The 21,068-nt window shown below is 39.8% G+C and overlaps 1 protein-coding gene and 1 long non-coding RNA gene across 3 annotated transcripts; one reads left to right on the plus strand and one right to left on the minus strand.

Moving 5' to 3' along the window:
- The first annotated feature begins 2,039 nt into the window (after nucleotides 1-2,039).
- LOC110889981 lies at nucleotides 2,040-6,965 on the plus strand. Its single transcript, XR_002564103.2, has 3 exons — nucleotides 2,040-2,380; nucleotides 5,901-6,571; nucleotides 6,666-6,965. It is a non-coding gene; the product is annotated as an uncharacterized LOC110889981 (long non-coding RNA).
- A 5,218-nt stretch (nucleotides 6,966-12,183) lies between these two features.
- LOC110889980 (ABC transporter G family member 11) lies at nucleotides 12,184-20,627 on the minus strand. 2 transcript variants are annotated; one of them, XM_022137554.2, is made up of 7 exons: nucleotides 20,245-20,627; nucleotides 19,206-19,285; nucleotides 18,640-19,104; nucleotides 18,469-18,555; nucleotides 17,541-17,666; nucleotides 13,157-13,351; nucleotides 12,184-13,044 (listed from the first exon to the last, which is right to left on the minus strand). In XM_022137554.2, exons 1-7 carry the CDS (start codon nucleotides 20,516-20,518, stop codon nucleotides 12,280-12,282), a joined length of 1,992 nt encoding a protein of 663 aa, XP_021993246.1. In that variant the 5' UTR covers nucleotides 20,519-20,627; the 3' UTR covers nucleotides 12,184-12,279. The 2 variants fall into 2 exon arrangements, with proteins under 2 accessions (XP_021993246.1, XP_021993247.1); XM_022137555.2 differs by lacking the exon at nucleotides 13,157-13,351 and having other exon boundaries at nucleotides 20,245-20,625.
- Between the last annotated feature and the right edge of the window lie 441 nt (nucleotides 20,628-21,068).

Consider the following 21,068-nt stretch of genomic DNA (forward strand, 5'->3'; position numbering starts at 1 on the left):
AAAGCGCGGCGTTTTGTTCCGGACAACTAGACAAAGACTGACGGGTGTCTGACGGGTCTGTTGACCGGACCAAAACGCCGAGCTTTGGCCGCGTTTTGGTCCTGTCAACCAAACAAAATACTGACACCCGGTCTGGTTGACAGGACCAAAACGCGGTTAAAGCTCGGCGTTTTGGTCCGGTCAACAGACCCGTCAGACACCAGTCAGTCTTTGTCTAGTTGATCGGACCAAAACGCCGCGCTTTGACCACAGCTCGACACTGCAGGGTATGAACATAGGACAAAAAACACCTTTTTGGGTTGGCTATCTACACACTTGGTGTGTAGATAGTTTGAACCATAAAACGATAAAGTCATGTAGTTATCGTAGGTGTACAAGTCAACTAATTAAATGGTCATTATATATTTTTGGGTAAACTACAATTTTAGTCCTTGTGGTAAACACCAATGAGATGTTGAGTCCCTATTTGGAAAAATTAAACAATCAAGTCCCTTTGGTTGTCGATTTGGATCAATAATGTCCCTCTTGACAAATTTGTTAGTTGACCATTGAAAAGTCTAAAATACCCTTATCTTATTGTATTTAAACTTATGAAATAAAAAATCTTTATTTATTTATCGTTTTTATTTATTTATCTATACCCACTTCCTGCAATCTCCCCATTTCGACATTAAGGTGCTGTTTGTTTTTTCTGTAGGAAAAGGTCTGCAGTCTGCGGACCACATCTGCAGGCACCTGCAGGAGAAGAGGTGGACCAAATGTCTGCAGTCTGCAAGAAGAAGAGGGTTTGTTTGTTTTTTTGTTTTTTTTTTTTATAAAACCTCTTCTAGGTTTAAAACACACAAACACACAGTATCTCTCTCTACTCTCTCTCTACAATCTGCACCACCGCCACCACTTCAACACCGCCACCACTTCACCACCGCCATCATCACCACCACCGTCACCACCTCCGCCTTCACACCTCCACTTCTCCAGCGACCACCACTTCACCACCGCCACCACTTCACCACCGTCACCACCGCCACCACTTCACGAACGCCACCACCGTCACCACTACACCACAGCCACCACCGTCACCACTACACCATAGATCGATGATGATGATGCAGATCGATGATGATGATGATGTAACAGATCGATGATGATGATGATGTAACAGATCGATGACGATTTGGGGGTTTTGTTTCTGATCGATTTGGGGTGTTTTGTTTGCCATTGATTTAGGGTTTCGGAGGTGGAGGTCGATAGGTGTCGGCGGAGGTGGGGGTTTCGGAGGTGGAGGTGGTGTCGATGATGATGATAACAGATGTGATCGATTTTGGGGGGTTTGTTTCCGATCGATTTGGGGGTTTTGTTTGCCATCGATGATGATGATAACAGATGATGACGATGATGGTGTCGGAGCAGGGGTGTCGGAGGTGGAGGTGGTGGTGGAGTGGAGGTGGTGGCGGAGCAGTGGTGTCGGAGGTGCAGGTGGTGCCAAGAAGAGGTAAACGTCTGCGAGGAGAAGACTTGGGTCCATGTCTGCTCCAAGAAGAGGTCTCGCAGACCTTTTTTAATGAAAGGTCTGCGAGAAAACAAACAAGCTGCAGACATCAAACGTCTGCGCGCGTCTGCGTCGCGCAGACATAAGTGGCCAGAAGTACTTCTGGCCAAAAAACAAACAGAACCTAAAACCCTAGCTACCTTACCTTCACTCCTCAACAAAATTCCATAAAAATAAGTTTACAAAATCACCAAAAGAGTGAATTACAAATTTTGTTCTTTATCTATATACCAAGTTTCAGGCGTTGTCCTTTGTCTTTAAAGTTGACAAGTTTTATACTTTTTTTTCAAAATCTTGCACGACATGTCCTTTGGCACTAACCTAGTTAGTTTTTAACATTAAATTATGTCACGTACCTTACACATTAGGGTATATCTGTCATTTCACTCAGTATGGACTATTTTGTAAATAATATATATCCAGGGACTATTTTTATACAAAAATATAATATGTATACACAAATAGAAGAAAACTCCCTCTCTCTCTTTAACTCCCCCACTCTCTGTAATGTTGAAAACCCACCTGAACACCCTCCTTAAACCCTAGACCTCCACCATCGCAAATCTAAAAAACGACGCCTTTTGGAATGGGATTGGTTAGTAACAGATCTCAAAACAATTGGTTCTTGGAGGGTGTAAATCTGAAAACGATAGGGTTGCATCGGTGGCGGGTGAGTGGTGATGGTGGGGTTGCATCAGTGGTGGGTGGATGGTGATGGTTTTAAGGTGACGGTTCTAACGTGTTATATAGCGGTAGTTCCAAACGATATTTACCAAGAATTGGCAGAATGGAAGCTTGTCGTCACCGTTGTTGCACCAATTCGGAAGTCAGGTTTGGTTGTTTTAAATATTTTGTGCATATACGAATCCGAATTAGTACTCTTTCTAGAATTTAATGTTTTATTTGAAAGTACTCTGTGTTGAATTTAATGTTTTATTTTATCCGGGATTGTTTTATGGTGGTGGTGGTTAGAGGAGATAGTGGTGGTGTGGTGGTTTTATGGTGGCAGGTGGGGTGATGGTGGTTGGTGTAGATAGTGGTGGTGTGGTGGTGATGTTGAGAGTGGTGGTGGTGGATTCTGATGGTTCCTGGTGGTGGCTGTCGACGATTGATGGTGTTGGTTGTTGGTGGTGGTGGTGGAGAGAGATGTAGAGAGAGAGAGAGGTAGAGAGAGATAGAGAGAGAGCGGTAGACATATTTTATATATATATATATAGGGTAAAGTTCTTGTACAAATAATCTTAAGAGTTAAATGCTTGGTTGGTCCCTGTGGTTTTCAAAAATTGCAGACTTGGTCCCAGTGGTTTACTAATTACATGCGTGGTCCCAAAACTTGTCAAAAATGCACTCGGTTGGTCCCCAGCCCTAACATCAGTTAAATTTCTCAGTTAAGTCCATGTTAAATGACCAAAATACCCTTGCTTATTAACTCTCTTTATAATTTTCATGACTCTATCCCTGACCACCACAACACACCAAATCCGACCACCGTCTTCATCTACTCTCTCCCTGACCAACAAATCCGACCAAAATCTGCATCTCCTTTCTTTATCTGGCCAACAAATTACCGCATATCGAGGGTTCTTGACCAGGAACATGGAAAATATTCAACCACCTTAGGGTTTAAATCGTGAAATTTGAACAACTTTGTGGAGAAATTTGAACCTCTTGAGGAGATGCCTAAACATGAAATTGTAAATCGATGATTTTGGTGGTGATTGCCATGTGAGTGGCCGTCACGGAAAACTGGTAGTGATGAATAGAAGAAAGTTTTAAAAGAAAGCAAAGAGCAACAACACCTCAATTAATGTTTACTCTCACAAAAGCTATTCTTTTTTTAACCTATAATTTGCAGGTTGATTACCACAGCGGACATTATCGAGACCCTAGGACAACGGCTTTGTAACCTGCTACAACCGGAACAATTACAAACCACCCCATTACCCTCCTAGCTACAACCGTCACTGTCGCCTCTGTTCTCTCTCTTCATGGTCTGAACAGGCCGGCCGACCATAGGCCATGGTCGGCGGCTTCTCTTCCGATCACATCTCCCATTCTCTCATTTTTTTAGGTCTAAAACAATGGTGGGGTGTATGCAGGGGTTGGGGTAGAAAGAGGAAATGGGGTGATACGTGTAGAACAGGAGATGCAGATGTTGACCGGATTTGTTGGTCAGGGAGAGAGTAGATGAAGACGGTGGCCAGATTTAGTGGGTTGTGGTGGTGGGTGGCGGGTGGTGGTGGGTTGATGGCAGGTGGGTGTCGGGTGGTGGTAGGTTGATGGTGGTGGCGGTGGCAGGTGGGTTAATGGTGGTGATGGTCGGTTGATGGTGGTGAGAGGTCGGAGGTGGTGGTGGGATCTGTGAGAGAGAGTGTGGTGGAGAGAGATAGAGAGCTGTAAAGTTAGAGAGAGTGTGTGGTATACAGAGAGAAAGAGAGTTAAATGTAAAGAGAGTTAATAAGCAAGGGTATTTTGGTCATTTAACATGGACTTAACTGAGAAATTTAACTGATGTTAGGGCTGGGGACCAACCGAGTGCATTTTTGACAAGTTTTGGGACCACGCGTGTAATTAGTAAACCACTGGGACCAAGTCTGCAATTTTTGAAAACAGCAGGGACCAACCAAGCATTTAACTCTAATCTTAAGATACTAAACATACAAATTGAAGGAAAACTCAAAAAGACAAGGTGGCATTTTTGTAATTATCAATAACTATCAAAGTTACTCTACAAATATACCTAAAAAACCTAACCCCCCCCCACCCCAAAAAACCTAACCCCCCACCCCCAAAAACCTAACCCCCCCCCCCACCCAAGCTAAAATGCTAAAAACTAAACCCCTAAAAAACCTTAAAAAATCTAAAAAAAGTAAAAAAAAGCACACAAATTATTTTATTTTCTTTTACATTTTTTATTAAAAAATCGCTACTTTTAGTAGCATACTTTTTTTTTTGCTAACAAAATGTAGCGATTTTTTAATAAAAAATGTTAAAAAAATTATGTTTTTAGGTATTTTTGGTTGAGTTCACATTTGTATAGTAACTTTGATAGTTGGTGGTAATTACAAAAATGCTATCTTGTCTTTTTGAGTTTTCCTTCAATTTGTATCTTTAGTATGTTCAGATTATTTGTATTAGATCTTTTGCCTATATATATATATAGAGAGAGAAAGAGAGAGAGAGAGAGGGAGAGATTAATTTTTTAAATTTATTTTTGTTTTATTTGTTAAAACATTTTATAAAAATGGGTTAAAAGACTAAAGTACCCTTTTGTCATCTAAACTATTAAAAAAATTTAATTAGGTTAGGACTAAAGGACAAAACATGTATTATTTTAAAACATTATGTACAAAACTCGTCAATTCTAAAAACAAAGGACACCGTCTAAAACTTGGTATATAGGTAAAGGACAAAACTTGCAATTCACCTTTTCACAGTATCCGTCAACAATCAGATCTAAGCATTAGACCACCCGTAGTGGTTTAGAAAAATAATGCCCCCACCATGGGGCATTATCCGACACGTGTCATCCCAGTCAGCGTGGGGCATTATTTCAAAAGTGGCGTAGTGGAGCATTATTCCAATAACGCAACTTCCAATTAGAAAAAACAAAAAAAACAAAATGGTCATGTGATATGTTTAAAAAAAAAGAAACTACTTGGAAGCCTCCCATTGGCTAGTCAACCCCCACCATGTGCATCTTAAGCGTTTCAATTAAAACGCCAACTTCAATTTTTTGCGAAAATAACGCCCGGTAACGCCGGTTGTAGTGGGGGAGGGGCGTTTTAGGGCGTTTTTTTTTTCAATTTTTTTTAAAAAATCACGCCCCACTACGGATGGTCTTATAGGAATCTTTCCACCTTTTCACAATATCCGTCAACAACCACCACCCGAAAACCTATGATCATCTTTTCCGGCTTCACTTAAACTGATCAGTGTTGATTTGGTAACAAACATTCTACTCAATCTCAAACCTAATATAGTGCGAGGAAGGGGCAGCGACCGTGGGGCCCTATGGTTTGGGTGGTGCAGTGACATGGAGATGTTTGTTGGATGTTAGCAGGGCGACGGGAGGGTATGGTTGGGGTGGGACGGTGGGATGGAGGTGTTTGGATGGTGATGTAGGTGTGGTGATGCAAGTATGGTTGGGATGGGGATGGTAATGCAGGTATGGTGATGCAGGTGTGAGATAGAGGTGTTTGGATGAAATTGTTGATAATTTAGTGTTGATTTAGCTTCTTGTTTGTTAAATCTTGAATCTTGATTTTTGTTTTGCTAGAACTGCAATCTATTCTTGATTTCGTGCATACATCTGATTCTTAATTTCATCGTTACATCTGATTCTTGATAGGAGTTCAACCTGGGCCTGTAATACGATGCCAATGGCATTCAAGGTCTCAAGAAATGCCACATGTACTAGGTCACATGTTAGAGCAAAATGTCAAAGAAGAATTTAGCCAAAGAATGGCTAGTCACGATCAAACTTTCTTCAGATTGATCTATTACATATCAAAGTGCTACCAATAAGTCCATAGATCCACCCAACTTTGGTGTTAATTCTAAATCTGTTAATCTAAACCTTGAATTATAGTTCAAGAATCAACAAAGGTGGCTATTGTTCTTACGACGACAGTGGTGGTTGTGGTGAGGTGAGGTGAGGAAAGGGCGGCGGTGGTGGTGGTTGTGTGGAGAGGGGTGGCAGAGGTGGTGATGATTGTGGGGTGAGTGTATGTCTTGTTGATGAAGATGTTATATGGTGATGAAGATGAAAAGATTTGATGAACATAAATATCTTATAAAGATGAAGTGGTGGTATTGTTTCAATAATAATGCAAACGACACATTTGCCCTTCGAATTTTACTTGAAAAGACAATATTGCCCAGGTCAACTAATGGTTGACTAACGAAATCTGTTAGCAGGGACGTGATTGACCAAATCGACAACTACAGGAGCTTGATTGTTCAATTTTACCAAATAAAAACTCAACGTGCCGTTGGGTGTTTACCACAGAGAGTAAAATTGTAGTTTACTCAATATTTTTATTACACCTTAATTGGTTACACAATTATGAGCTAACTTATTCTCTTATTAATAATTAACTTGTTTTGATTGCAGAATGTGTTGAATAAATGAAGATGGGCTGATGACAATACATAGATTTTAATTACAAAATTTATTGGGCTGAAGAAAAACTTGCGTATGGGCTGCACCATTGATTTAATTGATATTAAAATTACATTGGGAAAGTAAGGCCGACGAATGGACTTAGAAAGTGAGGCTCATTGTATGGGGGCAATTAATTAGACGAATGGAACTGCCAATGATCTCTAGATCAAGTGGTGGAGGGTTTGCATTTCTCTTGAGAGATGCAAGTTCGACTCCCACTTGGTGCAGAGTGAGGCATTGGTGGGCAATGATAGGAGACCCAGGGAAACCTGGGTTGGATCCTTAAGTCAAACGGGTTTTACCGGTAATTTCACCGTCGTGCCTACGGGCGGGTGGGTTACCGGGTTTTCCCTGGAATTGGTGGTGGACTCGGGTTACTCTCGGAGTACTCCGTTTGTCCAGTGGGTGCCCCGAGAGTACTCGGGATTGAGTTTGTTGGCCGTTCAAAAAAAAAAAAAAATTAGAGGAATGGAACTCAGTGGCGAAGCTTAAAATTTCCGATCGTGGGTCGAAAACGTATATATAGCTAAAAAAATTATAAACCCGGGGGTCGAAAACGTATATACTTAAAAAATTTTATACGAAAACTATTTGTACTTGTATTAGCTATCATTGCATTGCATGTGCAGACAAGGGCTTGAGCATTTGCTCTGGTGATAGCTGAACGTTAACGTTGTGTTGCTAAGTTTAGGTATGGTCTTCCGTGCGCATGGTTTGTAAGGCCTTGCGCAGGCTTTAGGACCATAGTCTTCTGTGCATGGTTTGTAAGGCTTTGAGTAGGATTTAGGAACATACCCCTACACTACTTTATCTCAATAAGATCATCAATGCAGAGATATGTGTGTGTTCCTTTCGTATTAAGGGTGTAAGGAGTGGTTAAACACTTTGGAGTGGTAAACTAAAAAACCGACCAATCAGAGCACGCCATGTCAATCAGGCAAAAGTGTTTAAACTTTGCTGAAAATTGTTGGCAATGGTTTAGACACTTGGTGAAGTGGTAAACTATTTTTTTAAAAAAAAAGGAAAAAATTGTGATTGGTTGAGATAGGAATGGACCCCACCCCACCACACACACCCTCTACTTCACCGCATCGGCATCACACCACCGATTTGGTAAACTTGGAAGCGGCAAACTTTGTTGGTGGTGGTGTTTGCCGAGTGGTAAACATGTTTGCCGCATGTTGCCGATTACCACTCCGTATGCCCTAAGCGTTTAGTTTTCTCTCTCTTCAAATTTTCCACAAAAGTTAACCCCTTTCAGTTTTATGCCGGCTACCCGTTTGATTATATTAATAAATTTTTGGCTTTTATATTTTCTCGAATTTTTATTACCCCAAATCCCATTATATTGAATTGGAAGAGCAGTAATGAGAAATTGAGAATCTTTCTTTTCATACACAAAAGGCCAGATACCCGACTGTTATCTAAATACTCAGCTCATGTAAATCTAGTATTATCAATCAATGACAAAACTACTCTATTTAATACCCTTTTTCTTGGAGAAGTGTGTCAAAAGAGTTTCTCTATTTCAAACATCATGCTGGTTCTCTTAGGTGTGGTTCTCTACACTAAAATTCTTAATACACCTAAAAGTAAACTAATGTCACAGAAAATTTTTGGAGCTAATAAACGGTTAAAAAAATCATGTTCAGATTGAATTAATGGGACATTTAGACTATATGTTTGAAAACAATCCACCACTTCCCCAAATTCCCTAAAACAATTCTCCTACATTTTGATTGTTAGTGTCAAATTCCCCCAAAATTGATTTATACAGTTTCAAAGCGATCATAGTGGCATAAAATAATGAATCATAATGCGAAATGCATGGCGTATCCAATTCACAAATCGCATTTATAACAGTCAATAAGAAATTTAATTCACAAATTGCTAGTAAAAAACTAAGGTAGCCTTCGTTTCATGCAATGTAATGGAATTGGAATTTGCTTAGATATTGAAATTTAATTTGGATTTCACAAATTACTAATACGAAACTTAATTTCACATATTACAGTTCATAATTACAAATGTACCTAACCCTACGTGACGCCAGAAAGCGAGAACTTAAGACCTAATGGCGCAACCAGGAGGACCGTGATCATACAAACCAGCAGTCGGAGACCTTCTTATGTGTGAAGTTATTCTTTGTTTTCGGATTATGCATGTTGGACGGTTGCTATGTGGCTCGGACGTTTCAACCGTATCAGTTGGTTGAGTGTCAAATTTGGGACATTGATTCTGATTCTTATGTTTGTACCTTGCTATAAATTTCCAGAGAGTAATTTGGCTTGTTACACACTATAGGTGATTAGCTTATGAGCATTTTCACATTTTTATTTACCATTCATCAAAAGAATTATCCTATATATTAAAAAACTAAGCTTATGAACAGTATTTACCAGTTTATGACGTGGTTACTTTATTTTGCCCACACTCTGTCTCATCAAGCTTCATTCACACGCGTATCCTTCGCAACCTCCTAAACCCCTGTCTCTACCAGTCATCATCACCCCCAGCCGACCACCACAACAATCAAAGACAGAGACATGTGAGAGGGAAGACCACTGGCGGGCTGCTGGCCGGTTTATTATATTAATGCAAGGAAACTATGAAGTAGCATATATATATATATATATATATATATATATATATATATAGGGTAAGGATAGTGTAAAAAGGGCCTAAAGTGTGAGGTGTGTATTATAACACTATATATAATACTATATAACACCATATAAACACCGTATAACAATATGTAACACCATATAATACCATATAACACTATGTAACACTATATAACATTATATAACAAATATAACACTATACATCTATCATAGACATGCTATCAGACAAACTATAGTGTTATATTTGTTATATAATGATATATAGTGTTACATAGTGTTATATGATATTATATGGTGTTACATATTTTTATACGGTGTTTATATAGTGTTATATAGTATTATATAGAGTGTTATAACACACTTCTCACACTTCTCACACTTTGAGCACTTTTTACAGGATCCTCTACCTATATATATATATATATGGGATGGTTCAAATGAAAACCACTTTTATTGTGAAAACTAACTAAAAAAAGCCTAAAAAACACACAAAATTTTTTTTTTCAATTTTTTTTTATAAAAATCGCTAGTTTTTATATATAAAAAAAACTTTTTAAAAAAAAAAAAAATTTTTGTGTAGTGCACATGTGTAATAATACACATGTGTAGTACACATACATATGTGCAGTATTACACATGTGCACTACACAAAATTTTTTTTTTTTTTTTTTTGAAATTTTTTTTTATATTAAAAAGCTGCGAAATTTTGATTGCAAAAAAAAAAAAATTTTTTTTGTATGTTTTTTTGGCTTTTTTTAATTAGTTTTCGAGTTTTCATAATAACTAGTAGTTTTCATTTGAACCTTCCCCTATATATATATACACACAAATCATATATTAATTGCTTTTAGTTACTGCATATTGCTCTGCTATTTAATCCATGACAACATCTTGGAATATAGAACGATGCTTGTTATGCTAATACACTGCACTCATCTGTGTTCCGTATAACTAAGGACCAAAGGGGTTGTAGCCTATAGTAGTGGTATGAAGGTGTTATGTAAGGTGGTCCAACAGATGAAGTTGAGGGTTAAGACATTTACTTTTATTCTATCCTTACTTCTTTCGTTTATTTTAACTGTAATTTAGAACTATGATTATACCCATATGCTCTAGTTAACAATGAATTACGACTTTCATATGGACTATTAAGAGTTAACTGTCATTTTCGTCCCTATGGTTTGATCACTTTGGCCATTTCAGTCCATTTTTCAAAAATGCGCCATTTTCCTCCCCGACGTTCTGGAAAGGTGCCATTTCAGTCCAAAAATCATAACCCAGTTAAGTCAGTTTGTAAATAAGGACTGATTGTGTAAATTTGTTAACATAAAGGACCATTTAAGTAAAATGTATAAATATTTATATAATTATAAAATCTATAATATATAAACACACAAATCACTGCTCTGTCTCTCTACTCTCTCTCTAACCCACCACCACCATCACCTACACTTCCACCGCCGGTCAACCACCGCTACAGAACACCACCGCCGTCATCATCCTCCGCCGTCATCATCAACCACCATCCCAAAAACACCACCGCCGTCATCATCAACCACCATCCCAAAAACACCACTGCCGTCATCATCCTCCTCTCCTCATCATCAACCACCATCCTAAAACACCACCGCCGTCATCATCCTCCGCCATCATCATCAACCACCATCCCAAAAACACCACCGCCGTCATCATCGCCACTCTCTCTCTTTCTACTCCCTCTCTCTCTAAACCACCACCACCACCACCATCACCTTCACCTCCACCACCACCACCACCACCATCACCTTCACCGCCGCCACACTAGACCTCCGCCGCCACCAACTGAATCGGCAACGCCGATGACGGAGAAGGTTACGGCGGCAGATGATGACCAGCAGCAGAAGCCCTAACGTTCGCCTCTGTTTCAGGTAGTTGAACTCTCCGATCACCGTTCCGCTCAGATCCGTATGATTGAACAAGCCCTAACGTTCGCCTCTGTTTCAGGTAGTTATCAGTTGATTTATTCTATGTTTGTTATCGGTTGTTATAAGATTTGTAATTGTTAATTAAGTTTTTGAGAATTAAGTTTGACTTATAGCTGATCACCTCTGCAAGTCTCGCCGGAAAAACCATCGCCGGAGCTTAGTCGCGCCGCCATTCCAAACGATACCGGATCGGTTTTACTTGTTAAATCAGTATGTTATTACTTATATTATGTTTCTGCAAGTTTAATTACATTATAATCATGTTTTTGGAATCGAAATCGGATCGGGTTTAACTTTCGTTGACTGTTTTGGGGAAGACGATGAACAGTAACTTGTTCAAATATTTGAATTTTCATTGACTGTTTTGATGGTGGTGGTGATTGCAGACCATTCATTTTCATCTCCGTATTCTCCGATTCACTCCCACCGGCGACCAAACCTGCAACTATCATCATCTTCCATTAATCTTCTTCATCATCGTTGAACCACCCTGTTCACCGTGACATCCTCTTCTCCGATCAAACTACATCTCCAGCATAGAGAGAGAGAGTAGGGAGAGAGTGGTGGCAGTGGCTGTGGTGGCGGTGGTGGCTGTGGTGGCTGTGGTGGCGGTGGTGGCTGTGGTGGCGGTGGTGGTGGTGGTGGTGGTGGCAGCGGAGTGGTGGTGGTGGCAGGGCTAGTGGTGGTGGTGTTACAAATTTACACAATCAGTCCTTTATGTTACAAATTTACACAATCAGTCCTTATTTACAAACCGACTTAACTGGGTTATGATTTTTGGACTGAAATGGCACATTTCCAGAACGTCGGGGAGGAAAATGGCGCATTTTTGAAAAATGGACTGAAATGGCCGAAGTGACCAAACCACAGGGACGAAAATGGCAGTTAACTCGACTATTAAATTTACGATTTTTTCAGACATACTCTACTCCATCAAAGTTGTTACATCAAACTCCAATCACGTAAAAGAAATACTTAATGAGAAGGTGTGGCAACAGGATTAACCATCACCTGCACTTTCTGCTTCTCTGGAATAGAAGACACCAAAGTCATTGAACCAGACTTAACCTTCTCAGCAATCATGATAAAAACACAAAACAAGACCCTCCAAACCACCACCATCCCTAGTAATACCAACAAATCAATCCACTTTGAGTAACCCATTTCAACTTGCCATTTTACCCTCAATATATACTCTCCATCCATAACTTTTGGCACCCCGGCTTCGTTATATGCATACCTTACTCCTTCAAACTCATTCTTGAACAATCCTTGAAAAGCATACTTGTGAAATCCGATGTAAAACAAAGGGTATCTCCAAAACGGGTCCGGTAAATCATTTGGTAAGCGAAAGAACCCACCACTTATCATCATGAAGCCCTGAATCCCCGCACCCACTATGATTCCCAATAAGTAGTTTGGAACTACGCTCGCGATGGTCATCATTAGACTCTCAACTACCAGCATACAAGCAAATATTACGGATGTGAAGTATACAAAGTGATCAAATCCGTCACGAAGTCCTGCGAGGTAGTATGCTACTACCCCTGGAATCACGGATACTAGTAACAAGTATGGTATTGATGATAGGGTATTGGCTATAACAAAAGCCCCTGTTGAGTAATGTCCATTTAATCTTTCACGTTCGAATACTTTCATGTCCTCCACAAATGAGGGGAACCCCCCTATGGCCATGAATGTTAAGAATGAAGCCACAAACATCAGCATCGAACTTCTAGCCTGCAAGTTTAAAATCCATGATGTATGATGATAGAAATAATATGATTTGTAAGTGTTTATTAGATTGTTTTTGGAACATGTTTAGATTCGGACATAATCTAAATTGTGTTACCTCAACCGAAGTATAGGTTGACCCAACATTATAGTAGAGTGTTCCAAGACCTAAGGCCAACGCTAAATAGATAGCAAGGCGCAACCAATAGTAGCCAAGATCACGACGCATGTTGACGAAAGACCTCCTCGTGAGTACAAGAGATTGGGTTAAGAAGCTTGCATGGTCTTTATTATTGTCATGTGCTTCATCTCTCTATAAAATTTCCAAGAAAATATTCATCTTAATGGAATTGTAATTTCCTTGCCTTTCATTCCATGCATCGTATAACATATATACAAAGGGTATTAATGACATTTCCTAAAATTGAGCTAGACCACTAATCAAGCTAGTCAAAATACATAAATACAAATGATACAATCATGGAACAATTATAGCCTATTCAAAAGCTGTCCATTCTTATACTCCCCCGCAGTCGAAGCGGGAGGCTCTCGGATGTTGAGACTGGACCGAAAATCGTCGAATAAAACCTTTGGCAAGCCTTTGGTGAAGATGTCGGCGATTTGATATCTGGAGGGAACGTGGAGAACACGGACGAGGCCTTTGGCGACCTTTTCACGGACAAAATGAATGTCCATTTCGATATGTTTGGTACGTTGATGTTGAACGGGATTGCCCGCAAGATAGATAGCACTTACGTTGTCACAATACACCAAGGTTGCTCGATCTAGTGGATGGTGAACTTCCAGGAGAAGGTTGCGTAGCCAACATACTTCAGAGACTACATTCGCGACGCCACGGTATTCGGCTTCGGCGCTAGAACGTGACATTGTGGGTTGGCGTTTTGAAGACCATGATAAAAGGTTGTCGCCCATGTAAACGCAATATCCCGAAGTTGACCGACGGGTGTCGGGACACCCTCCCCAGTCCGCATCCGTGTAAGCCACAAGTGAGGAGGTTTGTGACGGTTGTAGATGTAAGCCATAGGTTATGGTGCCTTTGACATATCTTAGGATTCGCTTGAGGGCATTCAAATGGGTCATTTTTGGATCATGCATATGAAGACACACTTGTTGGACTGCATAAGAGATATCCGGTCGTGTAAAAGTGAGATATTGTAAGGCGCCCGCGAAACTCCTATATTCCGTGATATTGTCAACAGGAGAACCGTGTGTGTTACTCAACTTGTTTTGAGTATCAACGGGAGTGGCAGCCGGCTTACAATCCGTGAGACCGGCACGGTTCAATATTTCTCGAGCATACTTTTCTTGGGAAAGAAATAGTGAGTTGTTTGACCGTGTCACCGAAATGCCAAGAAAGTAGCTTAAAGGACCGAGATCGGTCATGGCAAATTCTTTGGATAGGAGAGCCATAAATTTTTCACGAAGATCATTGGTAGAAGTAATCAAGAGGATATCGTCCACATAGAGTAAGATGTAAGCCATATGGGATCCTTGTTTGAAAATGAATAGAGAATGATCACATTTGCTGTGTTGAAATCCCATCTTTGACACAAAATCGGCAAATCTTTGGTACCATGCCCTCGGAGCTTGTTTGAGCCCGTATAGAGACTTCTTTAGAAGACAAACATGATTCGGATATGTGGCATCCCGAAAACCCATTGGTTGATGCATGAAAACCGTTTCATTAAGATGGCCATGTAGAAAAGCGTTTTTAACGTCAAGTTGATGTATTGGCCATGATTTCGACAATGCTAATGATAAAACGGTTCGAATAGTTGCCGGTTTAACAACCGGACTAAACGTCTCTCCACAATCAATACCAACTTGTTGAGATCTACCATCACAAACCAAACGGGCTTTGTATCGCTCAAGAGTACCGTCCGCTTTCTTTTTGTGCCTAAAAATCCACATACTCCGAACGATATTCATATCAGTCCGTTTTGGTACTAATTCCCAAGTCCCATTTTCAATAAGTGCCCGAAATTCGTCAGCCATGGCAGTTTTCCAGTTTGGATCGTTGAGGGCTTCGGTTGGGGATTTAGGTAGTGGGGAAATTTTTTTAGAAGTTGTGGTGTTTAAATTAAATAATTGTTTAGGTTTATAGATGCCAGACATGGAACGGGTATTGATAGTGCGAATGGGTTGGGTCTGATGGTTTACGGTGTGTGGGTGTGAATCGGGATGGGCTGGTTGGTTTGGATGGGTCTCGGGTGGAGGTGAAGGGGTGTTTGGTGGTTGTTGGGCTCGTGGGCTGTGGGTCTCGAGTTGTGGGTGTGAATGGATTGGTTGGTTTGGGGGATGGTCATAATTAAATGGTGAGGGGATGTTGGGTCTTGGTGAGTGAATTGGTGAGGTAGGGGGACGACAGTAGGTGAGGGAGAATTGGTAGAATTATTAGGGGGTGAGTTTTGAACAGTAGGTGGATTGTTCTGGGTATTAGAATTTTGGGAGGTAGAGGTGGGATTAGGTGGGGTGGTCCAATAAAAAGGATATGGTGTGGATGTTAAGAAATCATAGGAGGAGGGGTTGGGTGAGGGGTTAGCAAATGGAAAGACGCCTTCGTCAAAAACGACGTTTCGGGAGATAGTGATTTGTTTGGTTTTGATGTTGAAGCATTTAAAACCCCGGTGATTTGCGGGATAACCAAGAAAAACACACGGAGTGGAGCGATCCGCGAGTTTATGAATAGTAGAAGAAGGGAGGAGAGGATAGCAAAGACAACCGAAAACGCGTAAATGGTCATAGGATGGGTGGCGATTATAAAGGCAAAAAGTGGGTGTGGAATTTTGGAGAACTTTGGTGGGTAGAATGTTTAACAAATAAGTGGCATGTTCTAGAGCATGGTGCCAAAATGTATGGGGTACCGAGGATTGAGATAAAATGGTACGCATGATATTGTTAATTGACCGAATTTTGCGTTCCGATTTACCGTTTTGAGGAGATGTGTACGGACATGAAAAACGGAAAGTCATACCATTTGAGGCACAAAATTTATGAAAAGAAATGTTATTATACTCTCGGCCATTATCGCATTGAAAACATTTTATGGTTGTGTGAAATTGGGTTGCAATCAATTTGTGAAATTCGATGAATTTAGAAAAAACTTGAGATTTAGAAGCAATGGCATACGTCCATAAGAAGTTGGTTTTATCATCTAAAAATAGAACATAATAACGACACCCGGTAGAGGAGAGAACCGGGGATGTCCATAAATCGCTATGCACTATATCAAAAGGTAAAGAAGTCCTAGTATTAGAATCATAAAAGGGAAATTTAACTTGTTTGCCAAAAACACACGAGGCACAAACAGTAGAGGGTTTAACATTATTTGAAAAAGAATGCAAAATAGGTTTCAAACATCTCAAAATATTATTTCCGGGATGTCCAAGACGTCGGTGCCATGTGTCTTGGGTCACGGCCAAAAACGAAGTAGGCGGAGTACTAGAATCTTGAACTTGAATACTTGAAGGTAGTGTTAGTGGGTAAAGATCACCGACACTATCACATCGAAGGAGGTGCTTCCGGGTTTGGAGATCCTTCACATCAAAACCAAACGGATCAAATTCGATTGAAACATTGTTGTCGGTGGTGAAACGTCGGACGGATATTAAATTCTTAACTAGTTTTGGTGCGAAAAGAATATTATTTAATTTAAAATTTGGAAAAGGATGTGGAAGGGTATGATTTCCAATCGCAAGAACTGGAATGTTATTGCCATCACCGACGATTATGTTTCGGGCATAAACTTTTTGAATTTGAGAAGTGAGATTAGTAGAGTTGTTGGTCATTATACCTGTGGCGCCCGTATCCATGTACCAATTTTGATCCGGCGGATAAAGTGAGAAGGCATTGAACGCTTGGTCAAGTTCTGTTGGCGTGTGAGTAGGCTCGGAGGTGGTGTAAGCTTGGTGTGGTCTTGGTCCGAGGATTCCCGGTTGTTGAGAAGGTGTCACAGGCCTTGAGTTTTGTGGTGGGTTTGTGGGAAAAGGGCAGGGAGGTGCGGCCCAGTAATAACCGAAGGGGCTTGGCCAAGTTATGGGCCTGTTTGTGCCAGCCTGGTAGTGTGGCCAAGATTGATTTGTAGCAGGTTGCCTTCCACGTCCCCTGCCACGACCGCGACCCCGGCCGCGACCACCTCGTGATGAAGCTTGAGTTGGTTGAGGAGAGGGAGATTGAGGGGTTGGAGTCGTTTGGTGGGCAGTATGAAGTGCGGTGTCGTTTTTGACACGGGTTGCTTTGGTGGTTTCTTCGAGTATTAGTTGGGAACGCGCTTCGTAAAAAGAAGGAAATGGCTTGGTATTTTGTAGGATGGCACCAACAGTGGCATAAGCTTCTGTGAGACCGGTGATTAATTGAATCACCAAGTTTCGTTCGGTGACGGGTGAGCCAACGTTGTCCATTCTTATACATCTAACTGTTAGTACCACAAACCGAACAATCTATTATGATATTAGCTTGTTATTTTTAAATATCTAACTTACCTTTTCGCATATTTCAGCAACCGTATTGTTCACTTCTTGGTAAGTAGTGGATGATTTGTAGGAATCTACTAAGGTTTTAATAACTTCCTCTGTAGGTTTCCTTCCACCTAAACCTAGTTCGATATCCTGTGAATTTCAATAATGATGTTAGACCATGTTCGTCCTGGCCAAACCACAAAAACATATATAAACCCGTCTAATCAGTCAAAGAAACGTTAGATTTCTAGTTATTCGAAACACATGTATTCTCTCCATTTAAAAACATATCCACACTCTTCCATATCATCACCACCGTTTACCATTATTTTTCAAAATTAATTTTTTATACTATACAACTTTATTTTCATTTCGGTATTATTTGAAATAATAATTGTATTTATGAAATATTATAGTCTTTGAAAAACTAGGAAAGTTCTAAAGTTGGGACTTCAAACAATTAGACATTACATACAACAAGTATCCCATCAATTAAAAAAATATGTTATTCTAGATTATACAAATAAAAATAAATCTAGTTGGCATACTAAGAAGATATTTTATTCTAGATTGAAATAAAAATAAATCTAGTTGGCATATTTAGCTCTAATTCTGGTCACATAATTTTTCAAGGCTTAAAACATATAGTAAAATCATTTAATATATATTGAAGATGTACAAAATCACTTCGAATATATTAAAAACTTATAAATTATATATATGTAGCAATTAAATATATTTTAGAACAATACAATACTGTGTGTATATTTATACAGAAAGAAAACCGTGACCAAAAACAAATTAGTACCCATCTCAAAGGCACTCCAAGTGGGCCACGAATTACCCCAAGTTGGGCATGCTCTTGGAATCATATGCAATAAAAAAGATGTACAATCAACTACCCAATATCCAAGTATGATGAATACAAATTAGTGTTATGCAAAGAAGTTACCTCATCAAAATCCTTGTTTATTGTTCTAAGAAAGTGATCAGACGGATTCTGGAAATTGGGGCAAGGGAAGCCATTTAAAGTGAAAAACTGCATCCAAATAAGATATAAATTTAGCTTACCATCGATAAAAAACCATCTAGACATGAATTAACAATTGTATGATAACCATACTTCATTTGCATAGCTTGTCTTTCCGAAGTAAACTGTTCTTCCAGAAGAAAGGAGACATAGATTATGAAAAAGCCCAAATACTTCACTGGATGGCTGGTGAATGGATGCAATGATGGTCCTTCCTTCGTGCTGATCAAGCCTTGCGATTCTGCTCATCACGTAGTACGAGGCCGCACTATCAAGGCCACTTGTTGGTTCGTCAAGAAAGAGAAGCTTAGGACGAGTTAAAATCTCGATACATATGCTAACTCGTCTCTTCTGGCCTCCACTCAGACCTTTAGCTCCCCACCCTCCAATCCTCGTGTCGATCGAATCTTGAAGACCCATCTCTTTTATCGTCATTTCCGCTCTCTCCTTCTTCTCTGTTTTAGACATGGAGTCTGGTAGTTGAAGTTGTGCTGAATAGTAGACGCTTTCCCGGACAGTAAGTGTTGTGATCAGTGTATCATCTTGAGTCACATAAGCCTAGAGGGTTTTATTTTTCAGTATCTTTGCTTTATCAAATAAAAACGAGATCAAGGATGATCCTAATAAAATCACATTTCCTACATATATTTAGTTCTTACCGATGTCCCATATGCTAGGGTTTTCTTGATTCCATTAACTAAAATATCACCAGTATTCCTAGTCTTGCGATCTAGTCTCCCTGCATACCAAATGGAAAATGTTAAACAAACACAATTATGATAGGTCATACAGGCCGCATGATAGGGGTGAAATGTGTTCATATGGTTTGTATGAAAGGTAAATCATATGGCACGTATGATGTCCAGATTCACAAATAAACGACTGATGTAACCAATGAATGACCCATACGACCCTATGGCGTTTTAATCTATCATACAACTTGTACGATGCAATGGCATTGTGTACACTTTAGGGATGTTCAATCCTTAACAACACACTACAAAATATTAGTTAAAACTGTAATGCTATTTTTTATCATTATAAGGGTGGACGGTACATTCACAGGATGGAGATCATTACCCAGTCCACCTAGGCAAATGAAAGAATCAATGTCTGGGTGGAGGGGATTGTGGTCATAATCAGGATGGAGATTTATGAAGAGGATGGGGATGATCAGGATGAAGAGGGTGGGATGAATTAAAGATCCATACAGTGCCATGGATACCGACCAAAATTATAATCGTGATTAGGATGATTAGAGGTGAAAATGAGCCGAGCTACTTGCAAGCTACTCGAGATCGACTCCAAAAAAGCTGAATATGTAAAAAAGTACCATAAAAATAACTAAATAATGAATATATATACATACATATTATGTTATGTATAAATTTGACAAAAAATTGTTATAGTTAATATAGATTAATTAATAAATAATGAATCAGACAAGCCCGAGCTTGAAAAACTACCCACGAGCTCTAGAAAAAAAAAACTCGAAGCGAGCCGAATTTGAGCTTTAGAAACAAAGCTCAAACCTAGTGGAGTTCAAGCTTCACTCATTTACACCCTTACGGATGATCATGATCCATTCCGTCCACCCTAACCGGGCTAACTGTTTCTTTGTTGCAAAACAATTGCCAATTGTTAGCATGATTAGTAATGCATGGAGATTTGGTTTCTTTGAACCAGATTGCTTTATACCTGCTAAAGCATCAAGAAGCGTGGATTTTCCAGAGCCAGAAGGACCCATAATAGCTAGGAGCTCCCCAGGTCTGGCATACCCCGTAACACCTTGAAGTATGGATCGGGTTCCACCGGTTTGTCCATCGGGCACCATAACACACAAGTCTTTCCATGTCAAGCACACACCATTGTTGATGTCAGCCTCTACTTTACCATTACCACTATGGTTGCGTTGAGATGTAATCTCCACCTCTTGAGGATTTTGTACTTTTATGTCATGAGAGGGTTCCATTCTGATTCTAGAAAGAGAAAGGGGGGGGGGGGGGGTATAATTAGATATATATTTCCGTGTGTGAAGATGGAGGATGCGTTAGGTTTATATAAGGGTTAGGTAATGATTTCAGCCATGGTTCTTGACCACCCAAGAGTATCGATGCTTGCAAGCTGACTTATTAATACAATCCAAAGACTTGGTATACCACTTGGTATATAATCTAAAGACTTAATGTTCGATGGCTGATAAGAATAAAACAATATTTTTATAATGACTTTAATTTTCAATGGTGGCTGCTAAGAATAAAACAATATTTAATGTTCAATGATGGCTGATAAGAATAAAACAATATTTTTATAACATGGCTAATAAGAATAAAACAAACATTTTATAATGATGGCTGATAAGAATAAAACAATATTTTTTTCATGTATGGTACAAAATTGTATTAAACTAGAAATAGCACTTGCCGCGTTGCGGCCGGTACTACTCACTTGCAGCCTTCGGCATTGCTTATTGTATGTTCTCCGCTCCTCTTCTGTCTTAAAGTCCCACCCATGAAGCCGTA

Source organism: Helianthus annuus, chromosome 11 (assembly GCF_002127325.2).
Source record: "Helianthus annuus cultivar XRQ/B chromosome 11, HanXRQr2.0-SUNRISE, whole genome shotgun sequence".
In the NCBI taxonomy this organism is placed as follows: domain Eukaryota; kingdom Viridiplantae; phylum Streptophyta; class Magnoliopsida; order Asterales; family Asteraceae; genus Helianthus; species Helianthus annuus.